This window comes from Tursiops truncatus, chromosome 4 (assembly GCF_011762595.2).
Source record: "Tursiops truncatus isolate mTurTru1 chromosome 4, mTurTru1.mat.Y, whole genome shotgun sequence".
NCBI classification, from domain to species: Eukaryota; Metazoa; Chordata; class Mammalia; order Artiodactyla; family Delphinidae; genus Tursiops; species Tursiops truncatus.
Window position 1 is genome coordinate 24,937,542 of NC_047037.1, and position 26,079 is coordinate 24,963,620.

The 26,079-nt window shown below is 35.9% G+C and overlaps 2 protein-coding genes across 10 annotated transcripts in view; both read left to right on the forward strand.

The window, feature by feature from the left end:
• The window catches only part of ATR (ATR checkpoint kinase), a 103,270-nt gene extending 81,532 nt beyond the window's left edge, over positions 1-21,738 (forward strand). For 2 of the 5 annotated variants that reach the window (XM_019934297.3, XM_019934298.3), the window contains 11 exons: positions 3,322-3,419; positions 4,010-4,242; positions 5,181-5,315; positions 6,838-7,038; positions 8,398-8,541; positions 10,793-10,943; positions 13,582-13,738; positions 13,853-14,006; positions 15,241-15,392; positions 20,038-20,143; positions 21,375-21,738. In XM_019934297.3, the coding sequence (XP_019789856.1) occupies positions 3,322-3,419; positions 4,010-4,242; positions 5,181-5,315; positions 6,838-7,038; positions 8,398-8,541; positions 10,793-10,943; positions 13,582-13,738; positions 13,853-14,006; positions 15,241-15,392; positions 20,038-20,143; positions 21,375-21,548 (1,705 nt within the window). In that variant the 3' untranslated portion in view covers positions 21,549-21,738. Of the gene's footprint in view, positions 1-2,327; positions 2,442-3,321; positions 3,420-4,009; positions 4,243-5,180; positions 5,316-6,837; positions 7,039-8,397; positions 8,542-10,792; positions 10,944-13,581; positions 13,739-13,852; positions 14,007-15,240; positions 15,393-20,037; positions 20,144-21,374 lie in introns of those variants that run through there. The other 3 variants (XM_019934299.3, XM_073803735.1, XM_019934300.3) reach the window with 3 other exon arrangements.
• A 1,128-nt stretch (positions 21,739-22,866) lies between these two features.
• The window catches only part of XRN1 (5'-3' exoribonuclease 1), a 101,301-nt gene continuing 98,088 nt past the window's right edge, over positions 22,867-26,079 (forward strand). For 3 of the 5 annotated variants that reach the window (XM_073803736.1, XM_073803737.1, XM_073803740.1), the window contains exon 1: positions 22,870-23,055. In XM_073803736.1, the coding sequence (XP_073659837.1) occupies positions 22,981-23,055 (75 nt within the window). In that variant the 5' untranslated portion in view covers positions 22,870-22,980. Of the gene's footprint in view, positions 23,056-26,079 lie in introns of all 5 variants that reach the window. The other 2 variants (XM_073803738.1, XM_073803739.1) reach the window with 2 other exon arrangements.

The following is a 26,079-nucleotide window of genomic DNA, read 5'->3' on the forward strand; positions in this document are numbered from 1 at the left end:
CCACCTGCCGACGCATGGGACGCGGGTTCATGCCCTGGTCTGGGAAGATCCCACATGCTGTGGAGCAGCTGGGCCCGTGAGCCATGACCGCTGAGCCTGTGCATCTGGAGCCTGTGCTTCACAACGGGAGGGGCCACAACAGTGAGAGGCCCACGTACCGTAAAAAAAAAAGAAAAAAAAAAGAACAAAGTTGGAGGTATCACATGCCCTGATTTCAAAGTATATTACCAAGCTGTGGTAATCAAAATAGCATGGTACTGGCAGAAAATAGATACATAGATCAGTGGAACATAACTGAGAGACCAGCAAAACACCCAGGCTTCTATGGACAACTAACATTCAACAAAGCAGCAAAAAATATACAATGGAGAAAGGGTAGTCTCTTCAATAAATGATGTTAGGAAACTGGACATCCATGTGCAAAAAAAAAAAATGAGACTAGACCACTATCTCATACCATACACAAAAATCAACTCAAAATGGATTAAAGACTTTAATGTAAGACCTGAAACCACAAACCTCCTAGAAGAAAACCTAGGCAGTACAGTCTTTGACATCCACCTCAGTAATATCCCTCTGGATATGACTCCTTAGGCAAGGGAAACCAAAGCAAAAATAAACAAATGGGACTACATCACACTAAAACATTTCTGCACAACAAATGAAACCATCAACAAAATGAAAAGACAGCCTACCAAAAAGGAGAAGATATTTGCAAATGGTATATCCAATAAGGGATTAATATCCAAAATATATGAGAATTCACACAACAACAACAAAAACCAACCCAATTAAAAAATGGGCAGAGGAGCTGAATAGACATTTTTCCAAAAAAGACATTCAGATGGCCAGCAGACACATGAAGAGATGTTCAACATCATTAATTATTAGGGAAATGTAAAACAAAACCACAATGAGATATCATCTCACTCCTGTTAGAATGACAGTTATCAAAAAGGCAAGAGAAATAACAAGTGTTAGAGGATGTAGAGAAAAGGGAACCCCTCCCACAGTGTTGGTGGGAATGTAAATTGGTGCAGCCGCTGTGGAAACAGTATGGAGATTCCTCAAAAATTTAAGAATAGAACTAGCATATGATCCAGCTATTCCACTTCTGGGTATTTATCCAAAGAATATGAAAACACTAATTTGAAAAGGTATGTGCACCCCTATGTCCATCGCAGCATTATTAAAATAGCCAGGATATGGAAACAACCAAAGTGCCCATCAACAGAAGAGTGGGCAAAGAAGTTGTGGTGTATACACGTATACAATAGAATACTACTCAGCCTTAAAAAAAGATGAAATCTTGCCATTGTGACAACATGGATGGACTTTGAGGGTATTATGCTAAGTGAGATAAGTCAAACAGAGAAAGACAAACACCGTATGATTTCATTCATATGTGGAATATAAAAAAAACAAAGAAAAACAAAACAAATGAACAAAACAAACCAAATAAAAACAAACAGGTAGATACAGAGTAGTGGTTACAGAGGGGAAGGGGAGAGTGAAATGGGTAAAGGGGATCAACCGTATGATGATGGATGGGAACTAAATTTTTGGTGGTGAGCATGCTATAAGGTATATAGAAGTAGAAATGTAACGTACACATGAAACTTTTATAACGTTATAAACCAGTGTTAACCTAAATAACATAAATAAATAATGAAAGTAAATGTTTTAAAAAAGAAATACATTTCGTATTGTAATAGCTGCCACGAGTAATAGCTGCCATAAATAGTGATTCCTCTGAAGGATCTGAGCAAAGTAAATTGAAAACCTTCTGGAAAGGGTTCACCATTCTAGATGCCATTAAGAACATTTGTGATTCATGGGAAGATGTGAAAATATCAACGTTAACAGGAATTTGCAAGAAGTTGATTACATTCCTCATGTATGACTTTGAGAGGTTCAAGACCACTATGGAGGAAGGAACTGCAGATGTGGTGAAAGTAGCCAAGAGAACTAGAATTAGGAGTGGAATCTGAAGATGTGACTAAATTGCTGTAATCTCACGATAAAAACACAATAAAACGAATGAGGAGCTGCTTCTTATGGATGAGCAAAGAAAGTGATTTCTTGAGATGGAATCTACTCTTGGTGAAGATGCTATGAACACTGTTGAAATGACAACAAAGGATTTAGAATCTCACCTAAACTTAGTTGATAAAGCAGTGGCAGGGTTTGAGAGGATTGACTGCAGTTTTGAAAGAAGTTTTCCTATGGGTACAATGCTATGAAACAGCATTGCACGCAACAGAGAAATCGTTCATGAAAGGAAGAGTCAGTCAGCGCAGCACACTTCATTGTTGTCTTATTTTAAGAAATCGCCACGGCCACCCAGCCTTCAGCAGCCCCCACCCTGATCAGTCAGCGGCCATCAACATCGAGGCAAGAGCCTCCGCCAGCAACAAGATTACAACTCGCTGAAGGCTCAGGTGATGATTAGCATTTTTTAGCAATACAGTATTTTACAATTAAGGTATGTATATTGCTTTTTTTAGACATATGCTATTGCACACTTATTAGACTACAGCATAGTGTAAACATGACTTTTATATGCATTGGGAAACCCAAAAATTCGTGTGACTCCCTTTATTGTGATATTCGCTTTATCGCAGTGGTCCAGTACCAAACCTGCAATATGTCCGAGGTATGCCTGTACTAACTTTTCACACATTTGGCAGAGACACAGGGTTGAGTGGTTTGTTGAGAGGATGGTGAGGAAATTGAACTTGATGGAAGATGTATGTGGTGAATAGTGAGAGACTAAGATTGCAAAGTTATAAAGAAAAAGGGTTGTATATATTTGAATCCCGAGCAGAGTCATTCATATAGTCTTAATCTAAAGGTAGGTGATTGCTGTTTTTAAACGGGGGGAGTATGATAAAGCTAGAATTTCAGAAATGGTAGCCTGGAATTTATTGAAGGGAAGAAATGTGGAATTAGGGAGACCAAGTTACTGTAATTTCCCAGAAATTGAGTGATTGGGCCTGACCTAGGCTTATGACCATGGAATACAAATAAAGGCACAGATCCTAAGGACAATTTAAAAGAAGTACTGACAGGAGTTTGACCAGGTCAAAACTTGAATTATTTTTGGTCAGTGTATTGATACTATAGAGGTTAGTGAGGAGTGAAGAAAGAAAAAAGTGGGGAGAGAGGAGTCAAAGATAATGTGTACTAGGAAGAAATACTGATGCTATAAAAATTTTTGTCAGAGGCCATATATTTCTCAAGTGGTAGTTTAAGTCTTTATATTTAATTCATATAATTAAAAAAGAATACTACGTTAATATATTTTCTATGTAATTGCAGGTCTTTACAGTATGGAAATCAGTTCATATATCAATCAATGCCACGAATGTTATCACTATGGCTTGATTTTGGTGCTAAGGCATATGAATGGGAAAAAGGTATAATTTTTTGGTAAAATTTTTAAGGGACTGAGAAGAATTATGATTTATGTGAGAGCAAGAAACGAAATGTTAAAAAAGAGGAGAAAGACTAAGCATAGACTTTTTAAAGTAGTTGGAGTTGCAGGGCCTGGAAGTGTAAACCTGCTCGTTCCTTGGTAAACCTAACACATTTTGAAAAATATTAGTTTAAGCCAAATAATTTACGTTAAAAATTACAATGGATTGTGGCTTGTTCTGTTTGCTTCTAGTCAAAATATATGTATATGTATAGCTGATTCACTTTGTTATACAGCGGAAACTAACACACCGCTGTAAAGCAATTATACTCCAATAAAGATGTTAAATAAATAAATAAATAAAGTCTGTTTAAAAAATTTGAAAAGAAACGGGCCTTGAGATTTTCAGTGGACTTAAATATTTTTTCCTACCTGGACAGAGAAAAGTATCTTTTCACAAATTGGCAAGTGATCTAGCTTTGGACCTGGGAATAACATATATCTTAAAGCAGTTTTTAAAACAAAATTTTTTTCTGTGAAATTGATATACTTTTTTACTGCTATTTTTAACTTTGATTTTTTTTTTTCCAGCTGGCCGCTCTGATCGTGTACAAATGAGAAATGATTTAGCTAAGATAAACAAAGTTATCACAGAGCACACAAATCACTTAGCTCCATATCAATTTTTGACTGCCTTTTCACAATTAATCTCCCGAATTTGTCATTCTCATGATGAAGTTTTTGTTGTCTTGATGGAAATTATAGCCAAAGTGTTTCTGGCCTATCCTCAACAAGCAATGTGGATGATGACAGCTGTGTCAAAGGTGATATATTAATCACAATAGTGTCTTTTTCCATATTAATGCTAATATGTAGATACAAGTTCCAGGGTTTCTCTCTTATGTTAGATTTGTAGCGAGAAGATAAATTTTAAGTATATTTAAAAAGAAACTATAGTACTATGTCTCATTATAAAATTTAGAAATATTTACTGTATCAAATGAAGTGACTAGTATGTTTAAGATTGAAGGATTTATCATGTGTTTTCTTTATGAAGTATAGTAAAGTGTTAGTGCTTGGTATAAAACGGTAACCTATTTTTTTCCAAGTTTTTTAATCCAAAGTATCAGAACTATTAATACTAGAAAATTTTATTGCATTATTAATAGGAATGTACAAATTGGTAAATATATTGAATTAATAAATATTTTAGAGAATTTAGAAAATACAGAGAAATATAAAAAAGAAAATTAAAATTCACTGTTTATATCATTAATATTTTGATGTATTTTTGTATGTTTATTATCTATGCATATTTTAACACTAAATTTGGATTGCATAGATATGTAATTTCATATTTTTCACCTAAAATTGTTACCATAATCATGTTCCCATGTTAAATATTCATTGAAGAACCAATTTTTAAAATTTTATAAAATTCTATAATGGTTAGCCATCTATAATTTATTTAACTGCTGTTGATCATTAAGGTTGTTTACTTTCTTTGCTGTTGCAAAACATCTAGACACATCTATATTTATTCTCATTTCTGATTATTCCTTCAAGATAGATCCTAAGAAGGGAATTCATCAGGTCGCAGGATAGCAGCGTTTTTATGGCTATTGATAGTATTGCCAAATTGATTTCCAGGAAATTTCTATCACTGTAAACTTTCATCATGCGTACTGTTTAAGTTGATTTTTGTCAATCAGAAGTTTTGTTATCTTTTAACAATTGCATTTAACTTTTTTTTTTATGACAGTCTTCTTATCCCATGCGTGTAAACAGATGCAAGGAAATCCTAAATAAAGCTATTCGTATGAAAAAATCCTTAGAAAAGTTTGTTGGAGATGCAACTCGCCTAACAGATAAGCTTCTAGAATTGTGCAATAAATCGGTACTATCATAAATCTTACTACTTATAGACCAAGTTGGATGAAACTTCTATATGATTTCAGCTGGTTGTATTTCATTTGATTAATTAAATTTAAATTCTCATATATGTTGGTATACACATATATCAAAAGTTATCAAATTGTATACTTTAAATACGTGCAGTTTACCTTAATAAAGCTGTTTTTAAAATTTCTAACATATGTCCCTCTCTCAAATATCCTCTAAATTTCTAAAAGTTCTTCTTAATGTAAATTCTTCTGAGAGTAAATTATCCATATTTATTAGAAGTTTTTTAAAATAGAGGATATGAAATATAAGAATATAAAATACTCAGTTAAAGTTCTCTCTGTGATTGTTTTCTGTCATATCTTTGAACTTTCAAAACTCATATACATTAACCTACATACATGATAGGAAAGAAGACTGGAGTTTTGGGTTTCATCCTTTCAGTAACATTTCATTGTCTACCAGGGAACAAGCACTGTGCCTAAGGGAAACAAAGATGAGTAAGACATGTTCTCCTGCCTCGAAGTGCTCACAGTCTCATAGGAAGCCACTCAGATGGTTATCATATACTGTATAACTACTTTTTTCAGTAGGTTTATGACTAGAGTATAGACATGCTTATAGGAATGAACTAGTATTCTACCCAAGGAATTGGAGGGGAAAAAATCCTGAAGAATGTGTAGGAAGGGTAAAAGTGGGGGTAGGGGTAATTATAAGGAGGGACAGACTCTATAAGGTAAATAACTAGACTTCCCCTTACAAATATTTACTCTATCATCTATTTACAGTTGAGGAGGTAGAGACTACCCTATTTCTCACCTTCCCTTCCAATAAACATCTTGAAAGAGTAATCTGTTTTTGCTATCTGCATTAATCCTGTTTGTCCCCTGACAGTCTTGACATTATGAAAGATAGTGTTATGATAATGGCCAACATTTATTAAACACTGGCACTTTTCTAAGTGCTTTACTTGTACAAACTTCCAGTTCTCTATGTGAAACCTTTGTGGCCAACTACATTTAGAAATTCAGGATTTTTAGATTTTTAAAGGTAATGCAGTACATATACTTTTTATTAAGTATCATCACTAGGGGTAATCTGGTAGAGTATCCTGTAATCAGATACATAACTATTTCTTCAGTGAAACATATTAATCTTTGTACTAAGTGAGACGTTCAGATACCTTTTTGCTGCCAAATGAGATTTGGTACAAAAAAAAAAGTTTGATTTACAGAGCTCTTTGGAATTTGTAATGTGTGATAACAAATTGTAGGCCACTATTACCTACCTTAGTCATTTAACTTCGTATAATGTAGGTACTATTTATTGATAAGTAAAAGAGTACAGAAAGGTTTAAATGAGGTGATGTATTTTTAAAAATTAGAAAAGTACAGACTGCTGAGCCATTGTAATTAAGCTATTATAGAAGTGAAATTTTTGTTTTGAGTAAAAGTAAGCATTCTATAATTCAAGGTAAACAGAGAAATTAAAATGTACTATTTCCCCCCCCCCCCCAGGTGGATGGAAGTAGTTCCACGCTGAGCATGAGCACTCATTTTAAAATGCTTAAAAAGCTGGTAGAAGAAGCAACATTTAGTGAAATCCTCATTCCTTTACAATCAGTCATGATACCCACTCTTCCATCAGTTCCGGGTGCCCATGCTAACCATGAGCCATTTCCTGGGCATTGGGCCTATATTGCAGGCTTTGATGATATGGTAAACTGCAATTTTATATAACTGTAACTATGCTTTTAAAATTAAGTTGAAATTTCAAATTAAGTTTAAAAGTGTTTTTCTCAGAGACTAAGTGGATTTTATTTGCAAAGAAAAAATGATTGGAAATACAGAAAAGTAAAACTATATAGTGATGGGACAAAATTAATAAAAATCTCATGTTCAACCTAGTATTTTGATTTTTTCAGATGTTCATATTGTTTTAATATGACTAAAATCTTTATTTTTTCCACAATTTGATTTTTCCATATTCATCTTTGTCCTAAAAATGGGGAACAGAAAGAGAACGAAATACAATTTTTGTTTGTAATTTGTATTTTGGGAGGAAGTGAATTTCAGCTAGGAAGAGCTTGATTCTTTTTTGTTGCTGTTGTTACTATCTTAAAGAAATGGTACCAGAGCACTTCTGAGTAAATACTTTTGAAAACTCTGTATTTATTCCAGTACTTCTGTGGCTCAAAACATTTGTTTAACTGCTTCAGACCAGTTAATAAGCCACATAATAAAATCATTCTCGTCACTTATAGTCATGCTTTGTTTTTAACTTAATATTATTCAACTTATTTACTTACATCTTTAGTTGGACATGATTTTGGAGGCATTTCTTTTGTCAAAAATAAAATTACTTTCCATTGATAAACATTTCTTACCATTAAAGAAATTTAAAAACCATCTTAGGTTCTGCAGAAAAGTCCTAAGAAAATGTTTCAAAAATCTTTTAAACATTACGGCTGCTTTAAGAGGCTGCCTAAATTTGAATGTGTATGTATTTACTTACACTGCTGACAGAGTAATCCTGATTTTTTTTTTATAAATTTATTTATTTATTTGTTTGTTTTTATTTTTGGCTGTGTTGGGTCTTCGTTGAGGTGCGCGGGCTTCTCATTGTCGTGGCTTCTCTTGTTGCAGAGCACGGGCTCTTGGCGCGCGGGCTTCAATACTTGTGGCACATGGGCTCTAGAGCGCAGGCTCAGTAGTTGTGGCGCACGGGCTTAGTTGCTCCATGGCATGTGGAATTTTCCCAGGCCAGGGATCGAACCTGTGTCCCTTGCATTGGCAGGCGGATTCTAAACCACTGTGCCACCAGGGAAGCCCCAGACAGAGTAATCCTTTTACTTCAATAGCCATTTCTAATGGGTGAAAATGTGTCTCTATTTATGTCCAACCATTCTTTTCATAGATCATAATTAAGATAAATTATTAAAATAATAAATTTGCTACATAATATAGGTTATTATATTTTCCTTTTTATTGTGTTAGGTAACACAATATTTATAATACACATAGAAGTTTAAACAAAGAATTTTGACCTTTATTTATATATAACTCATCATCTTTTAGGTAGAAATTCTTGCTTCTCTTCAGAAACCAAAGAAGATCTCTTTAAAAGGATCTGATGGGAAGTTCTACATTATGATGTGTAAGCCAAAAGATGACTTGAGAAAGGATTGTAGACTAATGGAATTCAATTCCTTGATTAATAAGGTTTGGATATAGTTTGCTTTTATTTTAGAATTGCCATAATTACTATCAATGAGATATGGGCAAATAGATCTCTCTTAAAAAGAGGAAATGAAGTACACTGCCTTTTTCATTTTCACTTAATTTGTTTTATTGGGATAAAATATACATAACATAAAATTTACCATCTTAACCATTTTTAAGTGTTCAGTTCAATTCAGTGGCATTAAGTACATTCACACTGTTGTGCAACCATCCCTCTCCAGAACTTTTTCATCTTCTCAAACTGAAACTGTATATCTGTTAAACAGTAACTCCCTATTCCCCTTCCCCCCAGGCTCTGGTAACCACCATTCTACTTTCTGTCTCTATGAATTTGACTACTCTAGATACCTTGTATAAGTGAAGTCATACAGTATTTGTATTTTACTGGCTTTCTTCACTTAGCATTATGTCTTCAAGGTTCATCCATGTTATAGCACATCAGAATTTCTTTCCTTTACAAGGTTAGATAATATACAGTTGCATGTGTATACCAATTTTGTTTATCCATTCAGCCATCAGTGGATATGTGGGTTGCTTCCACTTTTTGGCTATTGTGAATATTGCTGCTATGAAGATAAGTGTACAGATAACTGTTCAAGTCCCTGCTTTCAATCTTTTGGATATGTGCCCTGAAGTGGAATTGCTGGTTTCACTTAATTTTTTAAAAATAAGATACTTTTTGTTATATTGAGAAAAATGTATAAGACATATTAACAAAGGAAAATATTTTCTATTTAATGTTTAAATTATCTATAAGATACTTTTTCTATCAGATTTATTTATATTTTATATTTTGATGCCAGAAAAAAAAATGTTAGGTTCTGTTTTTACCAACACACTTTTTAGAGGTGATCATTAGTATTTTTTTTCAGTTCTGTTGGTAAGTGCTTGATTTCTATCTCAGAGATGATATGAGAAATCTCACTAAAGGGTTATTATAAATGCATAGTCTTAGGGGTTTTGAATTATTCTCTAGCCAGGTATTTATAAGTGCATAGCATCTGTTTTTCCATTGGTAAAAAATTAAACCATACTGTGAAAACTTCATTGTTTTCCTATAAGCTCTTTGTTCTGCCTCTCTATCCCCTTCCTGCATTTTACTGGTACCTCTTTTATTAACAGGAAAAAGTTATGGACCTTTAACATAGAAAATAAATAGCAGCAGATGAGTTCATTTTTTAAAAAGGAGAATTATGGTTTGTGCTTAGTTTAACCAAAAGTAATTTAAAAATTAATGCCACAATAAAAACCCATTTCATAGGTATTAAGGGAAAGAATATTTTTATTTAAAATGTTGTTTGGTAAATTGGTAACTTAATTCCCAAAGCTCCCGGAGTGTTTTTCTAGTTGGGAGTATCAGGTGGCCTGGATTTAATTTATAAATTTATCTTAATCAGCCTTGTTACCAATTAAGTTGTTTCATTACCTTTCCCCCACATTAACATGGTCAAATAAAATAGCCTGATTGTGAAAAACTCGTCTCATTACGTTGGTCTAGGAGGCCATATACTGATCTTTACATGTGATTCTCATGCCATACTATTTGGCTGACATTTATGTAGCCTATCTATTCCTAAAGTTTAAAATGTATTTTTGGTCAGTGATTGTGCTTTAAAATTTGACAGGTTACAATTATAGATGTGTGCTTAGTTTGTTTATTTCATACAGTTCCAGAATTAAACAAAATACTGTTTATCCTTACCTAGTATATTTCAGGATTAATCAGATGAGATGTGTAAAGCTTTCTTCTGCTAGGAGATCATTTTTCAAATGAAGCTATGATATTAAACTGTAAGAATAAGATATATGTTTTGGGGATATCATAAGACTCATACTTTTCTGTTCATGCATTGTTTTAGGTAAAATTAAACAGCATTCCCTGCGCCCAAGGACTTACTATTTCAGTAATATCTTAGAAGCAATTTTTAAAGAGTATTTTGTCATTGTTAAATATATAACTATAACATTTTTGAACCCAGTATTGTTGTCACATTAGTACTGAATAATTAAAAGAAGTACTTACCCAAGGCATTTTTAATGATTTGCAAATAAATTAAGGATATTGTCCCAGTAGTTTCCTGCTCTACCTTTCTGAAGAATTATTCATCTATACTACATAATAAGCTTTTATGGACATTATTTTGCTATGAAATGAGCAATCTTTAGATAGGTTTGATATAACATTTAGAAATTTTTAACTTTTAAGTTTATGTGTGTTTTTTTTTTATAGTGCTTAAGAAAAGATGCTGAGTCTCGTAGAAGAGAACTTCATATTAGAACATATGCAGTTATTCCACTGAATGATGAATGTGGGATTATTGAATGGGTTAACAACACTGCTGGCTTGAGACCTATTCTGACCAAACTGTATAAGGAAAAGGGTACTAAAATTAATTCTTACTATATAAGTATGTAATATGGGTATAATAGCTGCTAACATATAATATAGGTATAATGGTTATTATCATTGTACATTTTGGGGGTATAAGCCATAGTAAAATTTCTTGGTACTATTGATACATACAGAAGTAGTTAAGTGATTTCTTCTTTCCTTCCTTGCGTTTTAATTCTTTCTCTATCTTTATCCCAAAAGAATTTGAGGTAGCTTACAAAAATATATATGAAAATGTGTTTTTCTAGGAGTTACTGGTTAGCAATTCTGAAACTACTTTTGTGTAAACTAGACTTCAGCAAATAAATAAATACATTGTGGCTAATGAGAGCTAGTTTTTCATATTAGAGAAAGAAAAAGAAAGGGAAAGCTAGAATGAAACCGAAAGTGTTAGATTAGAGTTAGAGTCTCCCACTGGCCAAACCTGGGATAACTTGAGCACCAAAATAAATAATAATAGTATTAGATTATAACCCATGGAATAAAATAGACAGGAGTCTACACTTATGTAAACAAATACTTGAATTAATAAATAAATAAGTAGGAAGGTAGGAACAAGTTCTTCCTTAGAGTAGAATTACAATGAATTAATGTAGAAGAGATGATGAAAACAGAAAATTGCCAATTAGTAAATATCACAGTAATAATTGTTGCAGACAGTGATTAGCAATGACTGCTGAAATTCGTTGGCAAAAGTATGATAGAAAATAGGTTATTTGCAGAGTCTCAAAGTATCTCTCCACCAGATACTTATTAATTACAAAGGGGAAAAAGTAGTAGCTTTACAATGAAGAAACAAAAATATAACAGGTCAGAACGCCTTAAAAATTTCATGGTAATGGAAGACAAAAACAGAAATTTCCCAGATTCGAGGACATTAAGGAGACATGACAACTGAATGCAGTCAGGGATCCTGAATTGGATCCTGACCCAGAAAAAGGATGATAGTGGGACAGTTGAATAAAGTCTGAAAGTTAGTTAATAATACTATGAAAAAGTAATTTCTTGGTTTAGGTAATTGTATTCTGTTATGAAAGAGATGAACACTGACAAAATCTGGGTGATGAATATATGGGAAATCTGTATTTTTTTGCAATTTTTTGTAAGACTAAAATTATTTCAAAATAAAAAGTTTTAAAAATGTTTATGATAAAAAAATGTTTATGATGCAATACATTAAAAACAAATATATCAAGTTACTAGAGTAAAGTAAAAAATATTAGTTCCCTAGGACTGCCATAACACATTACCACAAACTGTTCACAAACAACAGAAATTTACTCTCTCACAGTTGTGGAGACAAGGAGTCTAAAATCACTGTGTCAGTAGGGCCACAATATCTCTCAAGGCCAAAGGGGAGAATCCTTTCTATGCCTTTCTGTAAGTTTCTGGTGTTGCCAGCAATCTTTGACATTCCTTGGCTGTAGATGCTTCACTCCATTCTCTGCCTCTGTCATCACACAGCATTCTCCCTAAGTCTGTATGTCCCTGTTTTCTCTTATAAAAATATCAGTCATACTATATTAAGGGCTCACCGTAATGACCTCGTCTTAACCTGATTACATGGGCAAAGACCTTATTTTCAAATAAGGTCACATTCACAGGTACAAGGGTTATTTTTTTGACGGATACAATCAACGCATAGCATTAAGTAATATTGATAAATTACTATATTATGGGTATTATGCTAAGTATTTTGTATATATCATTTTTTTATTATTGTTAACAAGCCTAATTATCACTATTTTTGGACAGTGAAGTAACTTAATGCAAGTTACTAATATGTTGTAGAGCTGAAGTTCAAGCACACTTGAATCTGATTTCAAGGAACTTGCTATTGACTATTTTATTTAAAGATGAAATATTATATAAGTGTTAGTTATTGCTATTGGATTTTTTTAAATATATATATATTTTCCATCCTATCATGAACATAGTTGAACTGTGCAACATTTGAGGCTAAAAATCTCTAATCTCAAAACTTGTCTATGGAAATTTTAGCTGAACCTTGGGTCCCAAAAGCACCAAACGAAGGTGGGCCTAAAAGGCACTTTATAGACTGGAGTCATGTCAACCATATAATATGAACTCACAAATACATCAGAAGGAAAATGTCTTCTGCTTCCATTTATGATTTGAATTGTACAAGATTAGTTTTAAAATCACATATCCTGTGAATCTTATAGGCTAGCCTTCACACAGAGTAAATTATTTCAGAGCACCATTGTAGGTTTCTTAGTAATGATTCAGTGTGGACCCATACTGCCTGCTGATTAACAGAGAGATCACTGTAAATTTAGTGAGGGCTGTAAGCATTTTTACATGCAGGGGCACTATTCACATTGGATTTATTCTGAGTGGTATCTTCTGGTATGTGTGGTCTTACTTGGCACTGATTATCATCAACAAGAGGCCTCACTCTAGATGAGTATTAAGTGAAGATAATGTGTTTATTATTTTCATATAGTATCAGAAGAAAGTTTACCTATGCATAATTGAAATGTTTCCATTTATTCTTGCTTTTGAATAAAAGTAGATATTTCCTGTCCTATTTTCACCAAAAAAAAATACATTGCCCCTTTTCTCATTTGGCTTGTGTGATTAATGGAAATCACTCTACCTTGCAGGAGTTTATATGACAGGGAAGGAACTTCGCCAGTGTATGCTACCAAAATCGGCAGCTTTGTCTGAAAAACTCAAAGTATTCCAAGAATTTCTCCTGCCCAGGCATCCTCCTGTTTTTCATGAGTGGTTTCTGAGAACATTCCCTGATCCTACATCATGGTAAGTTACCAAAAATATAATACATTGTTATGGTTAGATTTTTTAAAAAATATTTTAGATGTATGTGGCCCCATATGATACAAGGATACTTGATAGGCATTGTGTTTCCTTTAGGTACAGCAGCAGATCAGCATACTGCCGTTCCACTGCCGTTATGTCAATGGTTGGTTATATCCTGGGCCTTGGAGACCGTCATGGTGAAAACATTCTCTTTGATTCTTTGACTGGTGAATGTGTACATGTGGATTTCAACTGTCTCTTCAATAAGGTATATGATATGACTTACTGTAGTTAATTGTATGTTTTCTCCTAATTTCCTTTCCACAACAACTGTTCTTCCTAGACATACCTGTTAGTAGCAGCTGTAGTCACAGTTGAGTCACATTGAGAGTTTGTTGACTGGTTTTGATCAGTGGATCCCATAGACCTCAGTAAAGCAACTTAGGTTGGAGAGAACTCAGAAGAGTCATATAGGAAAACTAGCACTGAACTTGAAGTCCAAAAGCATAGATCCAAGTTCTGACTTATTGGTTCTTGGTTATATGAACATGGGGTGTTTATATAATATATGAACAGTTCATTTTACTGAGACTCAGTTTTAGAGAGACAGAGTAGTTTAATGTGATTGCTTCCAAACCTGGCAGCAGCATCTAAGAATTTTTTTTTTTTTTTAATGCAGGTACCTAGGAAACATCACAGGAAATTCAGATTGTGTAGGTCCAGCTGGGGTCTGGAAATAAATTGAGGTCATTCAGCTCTCCTTAAGGGCCCCCTCCAGTTTTCCAATGTCATGATCCTGAAAGGCAGACTAATTATTAAACCCATTTTTTCCTTCATCCTTAGTTCTCTATGGGTTGCCGTCTGCTATCACAGGAAACCAAGAAAGGTCACAGACCCAACTGAAAACAAATCAAAGATAAACCACTGGTATAGGGGATTCATACAAGAGAGGAATTTAGGGAAACTGATTGGAGGGATGAAAAAGCCCTAGGAAAGGCAGGTGTTGGAGAATGGAAGAAAATAAATGAACTGGACTTCATTATATTACATGTTACATTTCCTGTCTCAGGGATTGTGAGCATCTAACACTTGGCTATTTCTTTTCCCGTCCTGTTTTAAAGTGAAAGTCTTAAAGAAAAGAAGAAAATTGTGAGAGTATTTTGTTTGTACTTTATACTATTCAAGAAGGATATTAAGGGAGTTAATATAAGGCTAAATATTGAATGCATAAATATTGCTCTATAATTCTCTGTAATTACTTTAGTAATTCAGTGAAAGATGAATCCATCCATCCTCTAGATCTTACCCAAGGAGTTGTGTTTCAGCTCCTCAAAAGCAAAGGTAGAGTCATATGGCTCCTTCAGGATGTAGGCCTCTAACATAAGTTGCACATACGAATATTTTGAGGGTATGTTTGCTCTCTCCTAAAAGCTTTTAATTTTTTGCATAAAGATTTTTAAATTCCAGCATCTTTACTTTTTAATAAAATGCATTGTTTTAAGGGAGAAACCTTTGAGGTCCCAGAAATTGTTCCATTTCGCATGACTCATAATATGGTTAATGGAATGGGTCCTATGGGAACAGAAGGTCTTTTTCGAAGAGCTTGTGAAGTTACAATGAGGCTGATGCGAGATCAGAGAGAACCTTTAATGAGGTAATCATCTATATTTTGTAAACAGTAGTAACTTTGAATGTGATTATTGGTTTCTAAGTTGTTTTCTTTATATAGAGCTACTTTATACTGATTGAAGTAGATGTTTTTTGGGGGGCTTTTTTGGGTTTTTTTTTTTTCTTTTTTTCGGTATGTGGGCCTCTCACTGTTGTGGCCTCTCCCGTTGCGGAGCACAGGCTCTGGATGCGCAGGCTCAACGGCCATGGCTCACGGGCCCAGCCGCTCCGCGGCATGTGGGATCTTCCCGGACCGGGGCACGAACCCTTCCCCTGCATCAGCAGGCGGACTCTCAACCACTGCGCCACCAGGGAAGCCCTGAAGTAGATGTTTTTTAATAATAGCTTTTATTAAGATATATTTTACATACCATAAAATTTAGTCTTTTTTTTTTCTTAATTTATTTTTGGCTGCATTGGGTTTTCATTGCTGCTTTCTCTAGTTACGGCAAGCGGGGGCTACTCTTCCTTGCAGTGCGTGGGCTTCTCATTGTAGTGGCTTCTCTTTGTTGTGGAGCACAGGCTCTAGGCACACGGGCTTCAGTAGTTGTAGCATGCAGGCTCAGTAGTTGTGGCTCGCAGGCTCTAGAGCACAGGCTCAGTAGTTGTGGTGCACGGGCTGAGTTGCTCCATGGCATGTGGGATCTTCCCAGACCAGGGCTCAAACCCGTGTTCCCTGCATTGGCAGGCGGATTCTTAACCACTACATTACCAGGGACGTCCAATATCTGGTCTTTTAATATACATACTACGGTGGTTTTAGTATATTCACAAGATTGTGTGACCATCACTGCTATCTAATTATGAAACATTTTCATCACCTCCAAAAGAAATTAGCAGTCACTCCCTAACTCTACTCCCCACCATCTCCTAGCAACCACGAATCTTTCTGTCTCTATAGATTTGCCTAATCTGGATATTTCATATATAAGTAGAATTATACAACATTTGGCCTTTAGTGTCTGTTTTCTTTCAGTAGCATGATGTTTTTAAGGTTTATCTATGCTCTAGCATGTATCAGTACTTCATTCTTTTTTATTGTCAAATAATATTCTATTATATGGATATACCACCTTTCGTTTATCCATTCATCAATTAATGGACATTTGGGATTGTTTTGGCTATTGTGAATAGTGTAGCTGTGAACATCTGTGTACAGGTTTTATGTGGATATATGTTTTCAGTTCTCTTGGTTATACCTATGAGTAGGATTCTGGATATGTTAACTCTAAGCTTAACATTTTGAGGAACTTTCAAACTGTTTTCCAAAGCAGATGTAATATGTTATAGTCCCACTAGCAATGTCTAAGTGTTCCAATTTCTCCACATCCTTACCAAAACTTGTTATTGTCTATCTATATTATTTTATCCATCTTGATGGGTATGAAATTGTATCTAATTGTGTTTTAATTTGCATTTCCCTAATGACCAGTTATGTTGAGCATCTTTACATGTTTATTGGTCACTCGCATAACTTCTTTGGACGAATGTCTATTTAAATCCTTTGCCCGTTTTTTTTAATTGGATTATTTGGTTTTTTTAACATCTTTATTGGAGTATAATTGCTTTACAATGGTGTGTTAGTTTCTGCTGTATAACAAAGTGAATCAGCTATACATATACATTTATCCCCATTTCTCCCTCCTCTGGCGTCTCCCTCCGACCCTCCCTATCCCACCCCTCTAGGTGGACACAAAGCACCAAGCTGATCTCCCTGTGCTATGCAGCTGCTTCCCACTAGCTATCTATTTTACATTTGGTAGTGTATATATGTCCATGCCATGCTCTCACTTCATCCCAGATTACCCTCCCCCCTCCCCATATCCTCAAGCCCATTCTCTACATCTGCATCTTTATTCCTGTCCTGTCCCTAGTTTCTTCAGAACATTTTTTTTTTAGATTCCATATATATGTGTTAGCATACGATATTTGTTTTTCCCTTTCTGACTTACTTCACTCTGTATGACAGTCTCTAGGTCCATCCACCTCACTGCAAATAACTCAATTTTGTTTCTTTTTTATGCCTGCGTAATATTCCATTGTATATATGTGCCACATCTTCTTTATCCATTCATCTGTCGATGGACACTTAGGTTGCTTCCATGTCCTGGCTATTGTAAATACTGCTGCAATGAACATTATGGTACATGACTCTTTTTGAATTATGGTTTTCTCAGGGTATATGCCCAGTAGTGGTATTGCTGGGTTGTATGGTAGTTCTATTTTTAGTTTTTTTTTTTTTTTTTTTTTGTGGTACGCGGGCCTCTCACTGTTGTGGCCTCTCCCGTTGTGGAGCACAGGCTCCGGACGCGCAGGCTCAGCGGCCATGGCTCACGGGCCCAGCCGCTCCGCGGCATGTGGGATCCTCCCGGACCGGGGCACGAACCCGTGTCCCCTGCATCGGCAGGCGGACTCTCAACCACTGCGCCACCAGGGAAGCCCTATTTTTAGTTTTATAAGGAACTTCCATACTGTTCTCCATAGTGGCTGTATCTGTTTACATTCCCACCAACAATGCAAGAGGGTTCCCTTTTCTCCACACCCTCTCCAGCATTTATCGTTTGTAGATTTTTTGATGATGGCCATTCTGACTGGTGTGAGATGATATCTCATTGTACTTTTCATTTGCATTTCTCTAACGATTAATGATGTTGAGCATTCTTTCGTGTGTTTGTTGGCAATCTGTATATCTTCTTTGGAGAAATGTCTATTTAGGTCTCTGCCCATTTTTGGATTGGGTTGTTTGTTTTTTTGATATTGAGCTGCATGAGCTGCTTGTAAATTTTGGAGATTAATCCTTGGCCAGTTGCTTCGTTTGCAAATATTTTCTCCCATTCTGAGGGTTGTCTTTTTGTCTTGTTTATGGTTTCCTTTGCTGTGCAAAAGCTTTTAAGTTTCATTAGATCCCATTTGTTTATTTTTGTTTCTATTTCCATTTCTCTAGGAGGTGGGTCAGAAAGGATCTTGCTGTGATTTATGTCATAGAGTGTTCTGCCTGTGTTTTCCTCTAAGAGTTTGATAGTGTCTGGCCTTACATTTAGGTCTTTAACCCATTTTGAGTTTATTTTTGTGTATGGTGTTAGGGACTGTTCTAATTTTGTTCTTTTACATGTAGCTGTCCAGTTTTCCCAGCACCACTTATTGAAGAGGCTGTCTTTTTTCCATTGTATATTCTTGCCTCCTTTATCAAAAATAAGGTGACCATATATGTGTGGGTTTATCTCTGGGCTTTCTACCCTGTTCCATTGATCTGTATTTCTGTTTTTGCCAGCACCATTTTTGAAGAGATTATTTTTCTCTTTTTTTTTTTTTTTCTTCTTTTTTTGGTACGCGGGCCTCTCACTGTCGTGGCCTCTCCCGTTGTGGAGCACAGGCTCCGGACGCGCAGGCTCAGCTTACGGGCCCAGCCGCTCCGCGGCATGTGGGATCTTCCTGGACTGGGGCATGAACCCGCATCCCCTGCATCGGCAGGCGGACTCCCAACCACTGTGCCACCAGGGAAGCCCTATTTTTCTCTATTTAATTGTCTTGACATTTCTGTTGAAAATCAATTGACCATACATGTAAGGGTGTATTTCTAGATACTCAGTTTTATTCCATTGATCTGTATGTCTAACCTTATGCCAATAGCACATTCTCCTGATTACTATAGCTTTGTAGTATGTTTTGAAGTCAGGAAGTGTGAATCCTCTGACTTTTTTTTTCTTTTTCAAGACTATTTGACTGTTATGAGTCTCTTGCATTTCCATATGCATTTTAAGATCATCTTGCCAATTTCTGCAAAGGCCAGCCTGGATTTTGATAGGAATGGCATTGAATCTGTAAATCAATTTAGGGAGTATTGCCATCTTAAGTCTTTTGATCCATGAACATAGGATATCTTTCCATTTATTTAAGTCTTCTTCAATTTCTTTCAACGTTTTATAATTTTTCGTTTGTAAATCTTGTATTTAACTTTTTAAAAATGTGTTCCTAAGTATTTCTAAATGGAATTTTTTCCTTAATTTCATGTTTGGATTGTTCATTGCTAGTGTATAGAAATATAACTAAATTTTTATATTGATCTTGTATCCTGCAACCTTAATGAACTCATTTGTTAGTTGTCATAGTTATTTTTGCAGATACCTTAAGATTTTCTCTCTACAACAACAGGTCACCTGTAGATAGGGATTGTTTTACTTTTTCTAATCTAATCTCAGTGCCTTTTCTTTTTCTTGCCTAATTGCCCTAGCTAGATCAATGTCAAATAGCCATGGCGAGACATCTACATCCTTGTCTTGTTCCTAATCTTAGGGGTGAAGAAGCCAGTCTTTTACCATTAAATATGATGTTAGCTGTGGGAAGTAGTTTTTCGAAAGGACATTTAAAGCTCACTTATTCACTTTTTTATTTAAAACCTGTCTACCAGGCATTATGGTAGAATACATTGGATAGTTAGATGTAGGCAAAGCAAGTTCTCTGAAGGAGGAAGCATAGCATTTTCTGAAACGGTAGTAATGTGTTTTGTAAGAGTATTACCATTAGCTTCTCATCCTTCAGTAGTTATCCTTCACCTAAGTGTTGACTTTAATGAGAGTTCTTTTTACAAAGATAACATTGTATTATTACCATAATATTTGTTTCCATTTTAGTGTCTTAAAGACTTTTCTACATGATCCTCTTGTGGAATGGAGTAAACCAGTGAAAGGGCATTCCAAAGCACCACTGAATGAAACAGGGGAAGTTGTCAACGAAAAGGTTAGTAGAAGGTGTAGCTTGATATGAACTGATATTGTATATCTCTACAAATGGGAACTAATTCTAAATACTGTCAGTGACTGACCATTGAATACTCTGAAATTTAGTTCTCTATCTAGTATGACAAGGCCATAAGTTTTCTTTATTGTCATTACTAATGTTAACATTCTTATCATTAGTATAGTAAAAACAGAGTTCAACACATGCTTGTTTAACCATAAACAAATCACAGTTATGATATAGAGTGGGAAAAACTTGAACACAAATTGCCTGAATTTATAGAGCAGCAGGTCTCAGCTTCAATATGTAGAACTCTTTACTAACATAGTAGTCCCTTGCCCCTTGATTTCCATGGGGGATAGGTTCCAGGACCCCCCTGTGGATACGAAAATCCTGGAATGCTCAACTCCCGTATATAAGATGCTGTAGGATTTGTATATAACCTGTGTATATCGTCCCATATACTTTAAGTCATCTCTAGATTACTTATAATACCTAGTACAATGTAAATACCATGTAAATAGTTGCAAATACAGTGTAAATGCTATGTAAATAGTTGCTGGTGCATGGCAAGTTGAAGTTTTCCTTTTTGGAACTTTATGGAATTTTTTTCCCCTGAATATTTTCAGTCCGTGGTTGGTTGAATCATTGGCTGCAGAGAGCTGACTATATTAGCCGAATCCTCAAATTTTCCAGATAGTTATTTTAAATAAGTTAGAATAGATTTGAGGATGGTTTTTCTAATTACATCATTCTCACTTTTGCATTCTGATATGCTTTCTTGATTGAGAAAAATATGTAGAATTCCAAGTAGCTCACTTAGAACTCCCATTTGCATATAACATAATCTAAACATTAGGCATTAGAGTATTGTTGCTGTTATTAGAATACTAATATTCAAATGTTTAAGTCCTAAACACTTTTCAGAGTAGATTTTTTTATACTATTATTTTTCTAGACTCCTAACATGGAAGAGATTCCCTTGTATTTCAGAGTCCTGAAAAATGTCCAGTTGATGTTAGATCAACATTGCAAGCCTCGAGATCAGTATCTCAAGTTATTGTATTTGTTTCATTGCTTCTCTCCTTTGTCTGCATTTGCTCTTACAAAAGGGGTAATGATCAGTAAAATGGCATTAATATTTGTTAGATAAAAGAAAGGCAGTAATTCCAAATTATAAACATCTACGTCATTGGGTCCTTAGTCCTTATGATTTTCAATTTCTTTTTAGGCCAAAACCCATGTTCTTGACATTGAGCAGAGACTACAAGGTGTAATCAAGACCCGAAATAGAGTGACAGGACTGCCGTTATCTATTGAAGGACATGTGCATTACCTTATACAAGAAGCAACTGATGAAAACTTGCTATGCCAGATGTACCTTGGTTGGACCCCATATATGTGAAATGGAGTTACTTCAAAGAATATGTTAATAATCTAAAATTAATGCACTTGGATCATTAATCTGTGGTTGTATCTATTCAGTTCCAAAGTACAACTTATGTTTATGTTCTCACAGTAACTGATATTTCTCCCTGATTGTTAACAATATTTAAAATAATATATGTTGTTAAATAAACTGCTTTCTTAACATATACTGTGTATAACTGGAGAAATGGAATATCATATGTTCTTATGCTCTTACAAAGATGTATTTGCGAGAAACAAGCCAGCCTAATTTCATTTTACAACTTTCGTTGATTTTAAGTACTAACATAAGGATTCATTTGAACAAAAAATCATATTGAATAAATACTGTAGACAAAGCACGGATCCCCTTCCCTCTGGGAACTTTCTAGTAAGAGAGATGTAAACATAAATAGCACATCATTAAGTTCACTTAGTAATACTCTTTTTGTATTTGTTGAAAATGTGATAGGGAAAAAAAATTAGCCAATTAACGTGAATATGAAAACTATAGAAACATTCTGTAATTTTAAAGATGCTGCCATACTAAGTGTACCAGAATGCAGAATCCAGTGGTTGGGGGAAACAGCATTACTTAAAATTTCATGAGGTTTTATAATCTAAAAAATTTTAACGTTAAATTTGGGGGTACATTTTATTGCAGAAGATTTAAAATAATTCCAAAGCAAAGAGGTAATTACATACAAATAAATGAAAACATAATCTTTTTGTAACAGATAATTTCACTTAAGTTTACCTTACAAAATTCTGCCTTTTTGTACAGTTGAAGTGTGATGGGGGAAAATATAATAACCCAAGAGGTATAAATGTGAAAACTAAACGTATACTTTCCTATCGAAGGCCTAATGTTAAGAGTTAAGGAGGAAGCTGGGTGGAGGGGAGTTAGGAAATCATTTTACGCAAATAATTTGGAAAAGAACGTTTTTAAGAGAAATTGTTGTATCCTGAAAGAAAAAATTTCCGCTCACAAAACAAACTAAACCAAATAAATCATCAGACCTTTCCAAATCTGTGTTGAAAAACAGAGATTAGTAATCCCATAAAACGGAAGCAGCCAGGACTCTTCCAGTCGTCTCGTGAGGTTTTCACCCCCTTCCAAATCCACTTAACAGCGCTCAGGTCTGTCAACTGACAATTTCAGAACTGAATTTCACACACGCGTTCAAAACCGCCTGGCGCTCTTAAATGTAACCAGGCAGCTCCGCGGCAGCGAGTTCGGGCCGGGGCTAGAGCCCCGCCCCGGAGATGCAGTCTCGAAGCCGGCCGCTCTAGGCCCGGCGGCCGCTCTCTATGGTTGGCCGGGCAGTGTGTTGTCATCTGCGGAGCGACGGCCGGAGGCGGCAGCGTAGGCCCCGGCGGGGCGTTTGGTTTCGATTTGGCCCTGACTTGAGTTAGTACTGACGGTCGAAATGGGAGTCCCTAAGTTTTATCGATGGATCTCGGAGCGGTATCCCTGCCTCAGCGAAGTGGTGAAGGAGCATCAGGTGGGTAAGCAAGGGGTCAGAGGCCCAGAAGGCGGAGGACCCGGGGCTCGGCGGCCCTTTCTCCACCCTGGGACCGGGGGTCTCCGCCGCCTCCTTCTTGCTCGTCGTCAGCTGGCTGAGTGGCGAAGGGAGGGGAGCAGAACGTTTGAGGACACCCTGGTGATCTGAGTGGGGGCGAAGACGCAAGTCGCTCTCCTGTGGGCAGAGCGGCGGGGATGCGGCTGTTCTGACAGCTTCTGCCCGGGCCGGGCCTGCCGCGACTTCGCAATCAAGTCCCGGGGAGGAGCGCTTTCGGGAGTGCTTCCCTTTCCTCCCCAGGGAGCTGCAGGTTTCGTTTTTCTTTTTGGAGGTGGGATGGTTGTCCTCCTAGGACCTTCCCCCAATCCCCAGCCAGAGCAACAGGCCTACGTACAAACAATAATATCGGCCAACGCAGTTGAATCCCCTTGTTTACTTTCCCGTATCTAGAGCTGCATCCCGCCCTACCCCCAACACGTAGACTTTTTGACGTGGCTGATGGTTCATATTTATGATACAGTTCCTTACTCTTTTTCTGTTACCCCAAGGACCGTACCAATCCCCTGTTCCAAAAGAAATAAAAATACATTTGGACGGGGCCGGGGCAGTTATTTGGAAGCTTCATTGTGTGAATGTGTGTGTGTGTGAAAGAGAGAAGGGAGAGAGAGGGAGGAAGGAGATGAGGGAGGAAGGAGACGTGGGGTGAACGGAGAGAGAAACAGATTGTTAGAGCACTAATACTAGGAATAGTAATATTCGGTATATAATGACCCCAGGGCAACGTTTATGTGCAGACTTCAAAAATGTAGTTTAGGTATTAGAACTGCGGAAAAAAATAGTAAGCAGTCGTCTATTAGGTAAACTGGACTTTGGGTCTAGTGTTTGTCACATTTAATGGTTTTGGTAGCTCTTTTGCCCATTTTATATTTTACAGGAAAAAGTCATTTTTGTCTCCGAATGGAGGCGTGGGTTCAAATCCCACTTCTGACACACACACACACACACACACACACACAAAGTCATTTTTGAAATTTGTACAGCTAATTGAGTTAGTTGAGATGGATAGCATTGTATTAACATGGAGGGAAATAATACAGTGAACACCATCATGCTGTCTATTAAATTATGGTTTATTATTTTTAAAAAGTACTGTAAGCATGAAGATGGGGTTAAACTTCTGGAAAGGATTCTTTGTTGTTGGATTCCAGTCAGGTTTGGTATATGAGGAAAAAGCTTACCAAAAATTCCAGAATGGTGGTTTGTCTTTAATTTATTTGAAGCATGGGTTGAATTAGATTTAGGGAAACATTTCTTTCCAGAGAAGAGGATAAAAATGGTGACAACTAACTTAGGCGTTTCCTGGATCCTTCACTCAAATATTTGAGTACCTGCCATGCATCAGGCACTTTATCTCTAAATTGAAAAATTCAGACTAACTTGACAATGCACAATCTGTTCAGTAATCTTTTTACTCTCTACTCTTTGGCACAGAATTTGGTTTGGTGTAAGGATCTTGGATTTTCTCCATCTTGAGGAATTTTGTTACTGAACAAAAATAATGGCTTTAAGGCAATTTTATGACATGAACACTAACAATAGGTTTAAAACTTGGTTCATCAAAGTGATGTCTTTCAAAAAGAAATCACCAGCTACTCTCTCAAGCAGTACTTAAAACATGGTAGTTCCTAAGTCACAGCAGTTCAAAAGCTAGTCCTTGGGGAAAGGGACTGGATGGAGGGGTGGGTTCTGGGAAGATGGTGGCAGTGGTGACATAGCATAGTTTTTGGTTTCTCTGAATCCTCATTTGAAAACAGAAAGAGAAACTAGATAGCTAAATTTAAAATCCATAGAACAATTACAACAAAACCATGTGACAGGGTATCCCCATGAACCCCAAGATACAATTTGGTGGGGACAGACTACCGATAGCCTCTAGACCCAGTTGGTATTGGCATGTGTGCAAGAGGAAGAAGGAGAAATGGGGCAACATCTGTGAACCTGAGAGCAGAACTCCAGAATATTCACTAAGACTCTACAAGCCTATTAGATAGCAGTAGCTGTAACTGGGGGGGTTTTAAAGGGCAGGAGCAGTCTAACTCCTGTGAACCCACAAAACTGACTTGGCAAGGTACCATTCTAAGGTAGAGCCCACCCTAAGGAGAAAGTGCTGGGAGTGAAATAAAATTTTATCAGGAAGGAGACAAGAGAGATAAGGTCAAGATAAAAGTGAGGGAGGGTTACAGAGTCAAGAAATCTTAGAAAACAAACCAGGCAAGCCACCATATTTTTTAATACTACCCCAAAATAGCAGAAGAGGGAGCTTTGTAAAGTTAAAGCTTTCCTGAACCCCTCTCATTCCAAAAGTTCAGGAAAATTAAGTTTACATAAAAAATGAATGATAGAAAAGTGTCAAGGTCAAATAGTATACAAAGTTATTATGGGGGAAAAGGGGAACAAAATAATATTCATACAGACAGTAAAAGCTTGCAATAAAAACATGCACACATAACAGACCAAAACTATAACCTACTATTTCAGAATGAGCTAAAGGCACTAAGAAAATAAGACATGAAAGAACAACATATATCAATTACAAAAACTCAGGAATAAGGTGACAGAACCTAAAGAAAATGAGACATAAATGGCAAAATCACATCAGAAGTGAAGCCTAAAGTAGTAGCAAGGCAAAAACAAATGATGCCATAAGAAAAAAATAGAAGGTGGAAATAAGAGAAAATTTTAGAAGATAAAAAGGTTCAAAGCAATATAACAGAACAAATACTAAAACTGTAATTAAAGAAACCTTTCCTGAAATTAAAAAAAAAAAATTGAAGCCATGTTGAAAGAATATACCATGTACCCAAGAATATTGACTCAGATGACCAACATCAAGACATGTTCTAGTTAAATTCATGGACTTTAAAGAAAAAGAGAAAAAAGCTTTTGTTACCTACAAGAAAGGAACATATGACTTGTAAGGGAAAGAAAATCAGGTTCCCATCATAG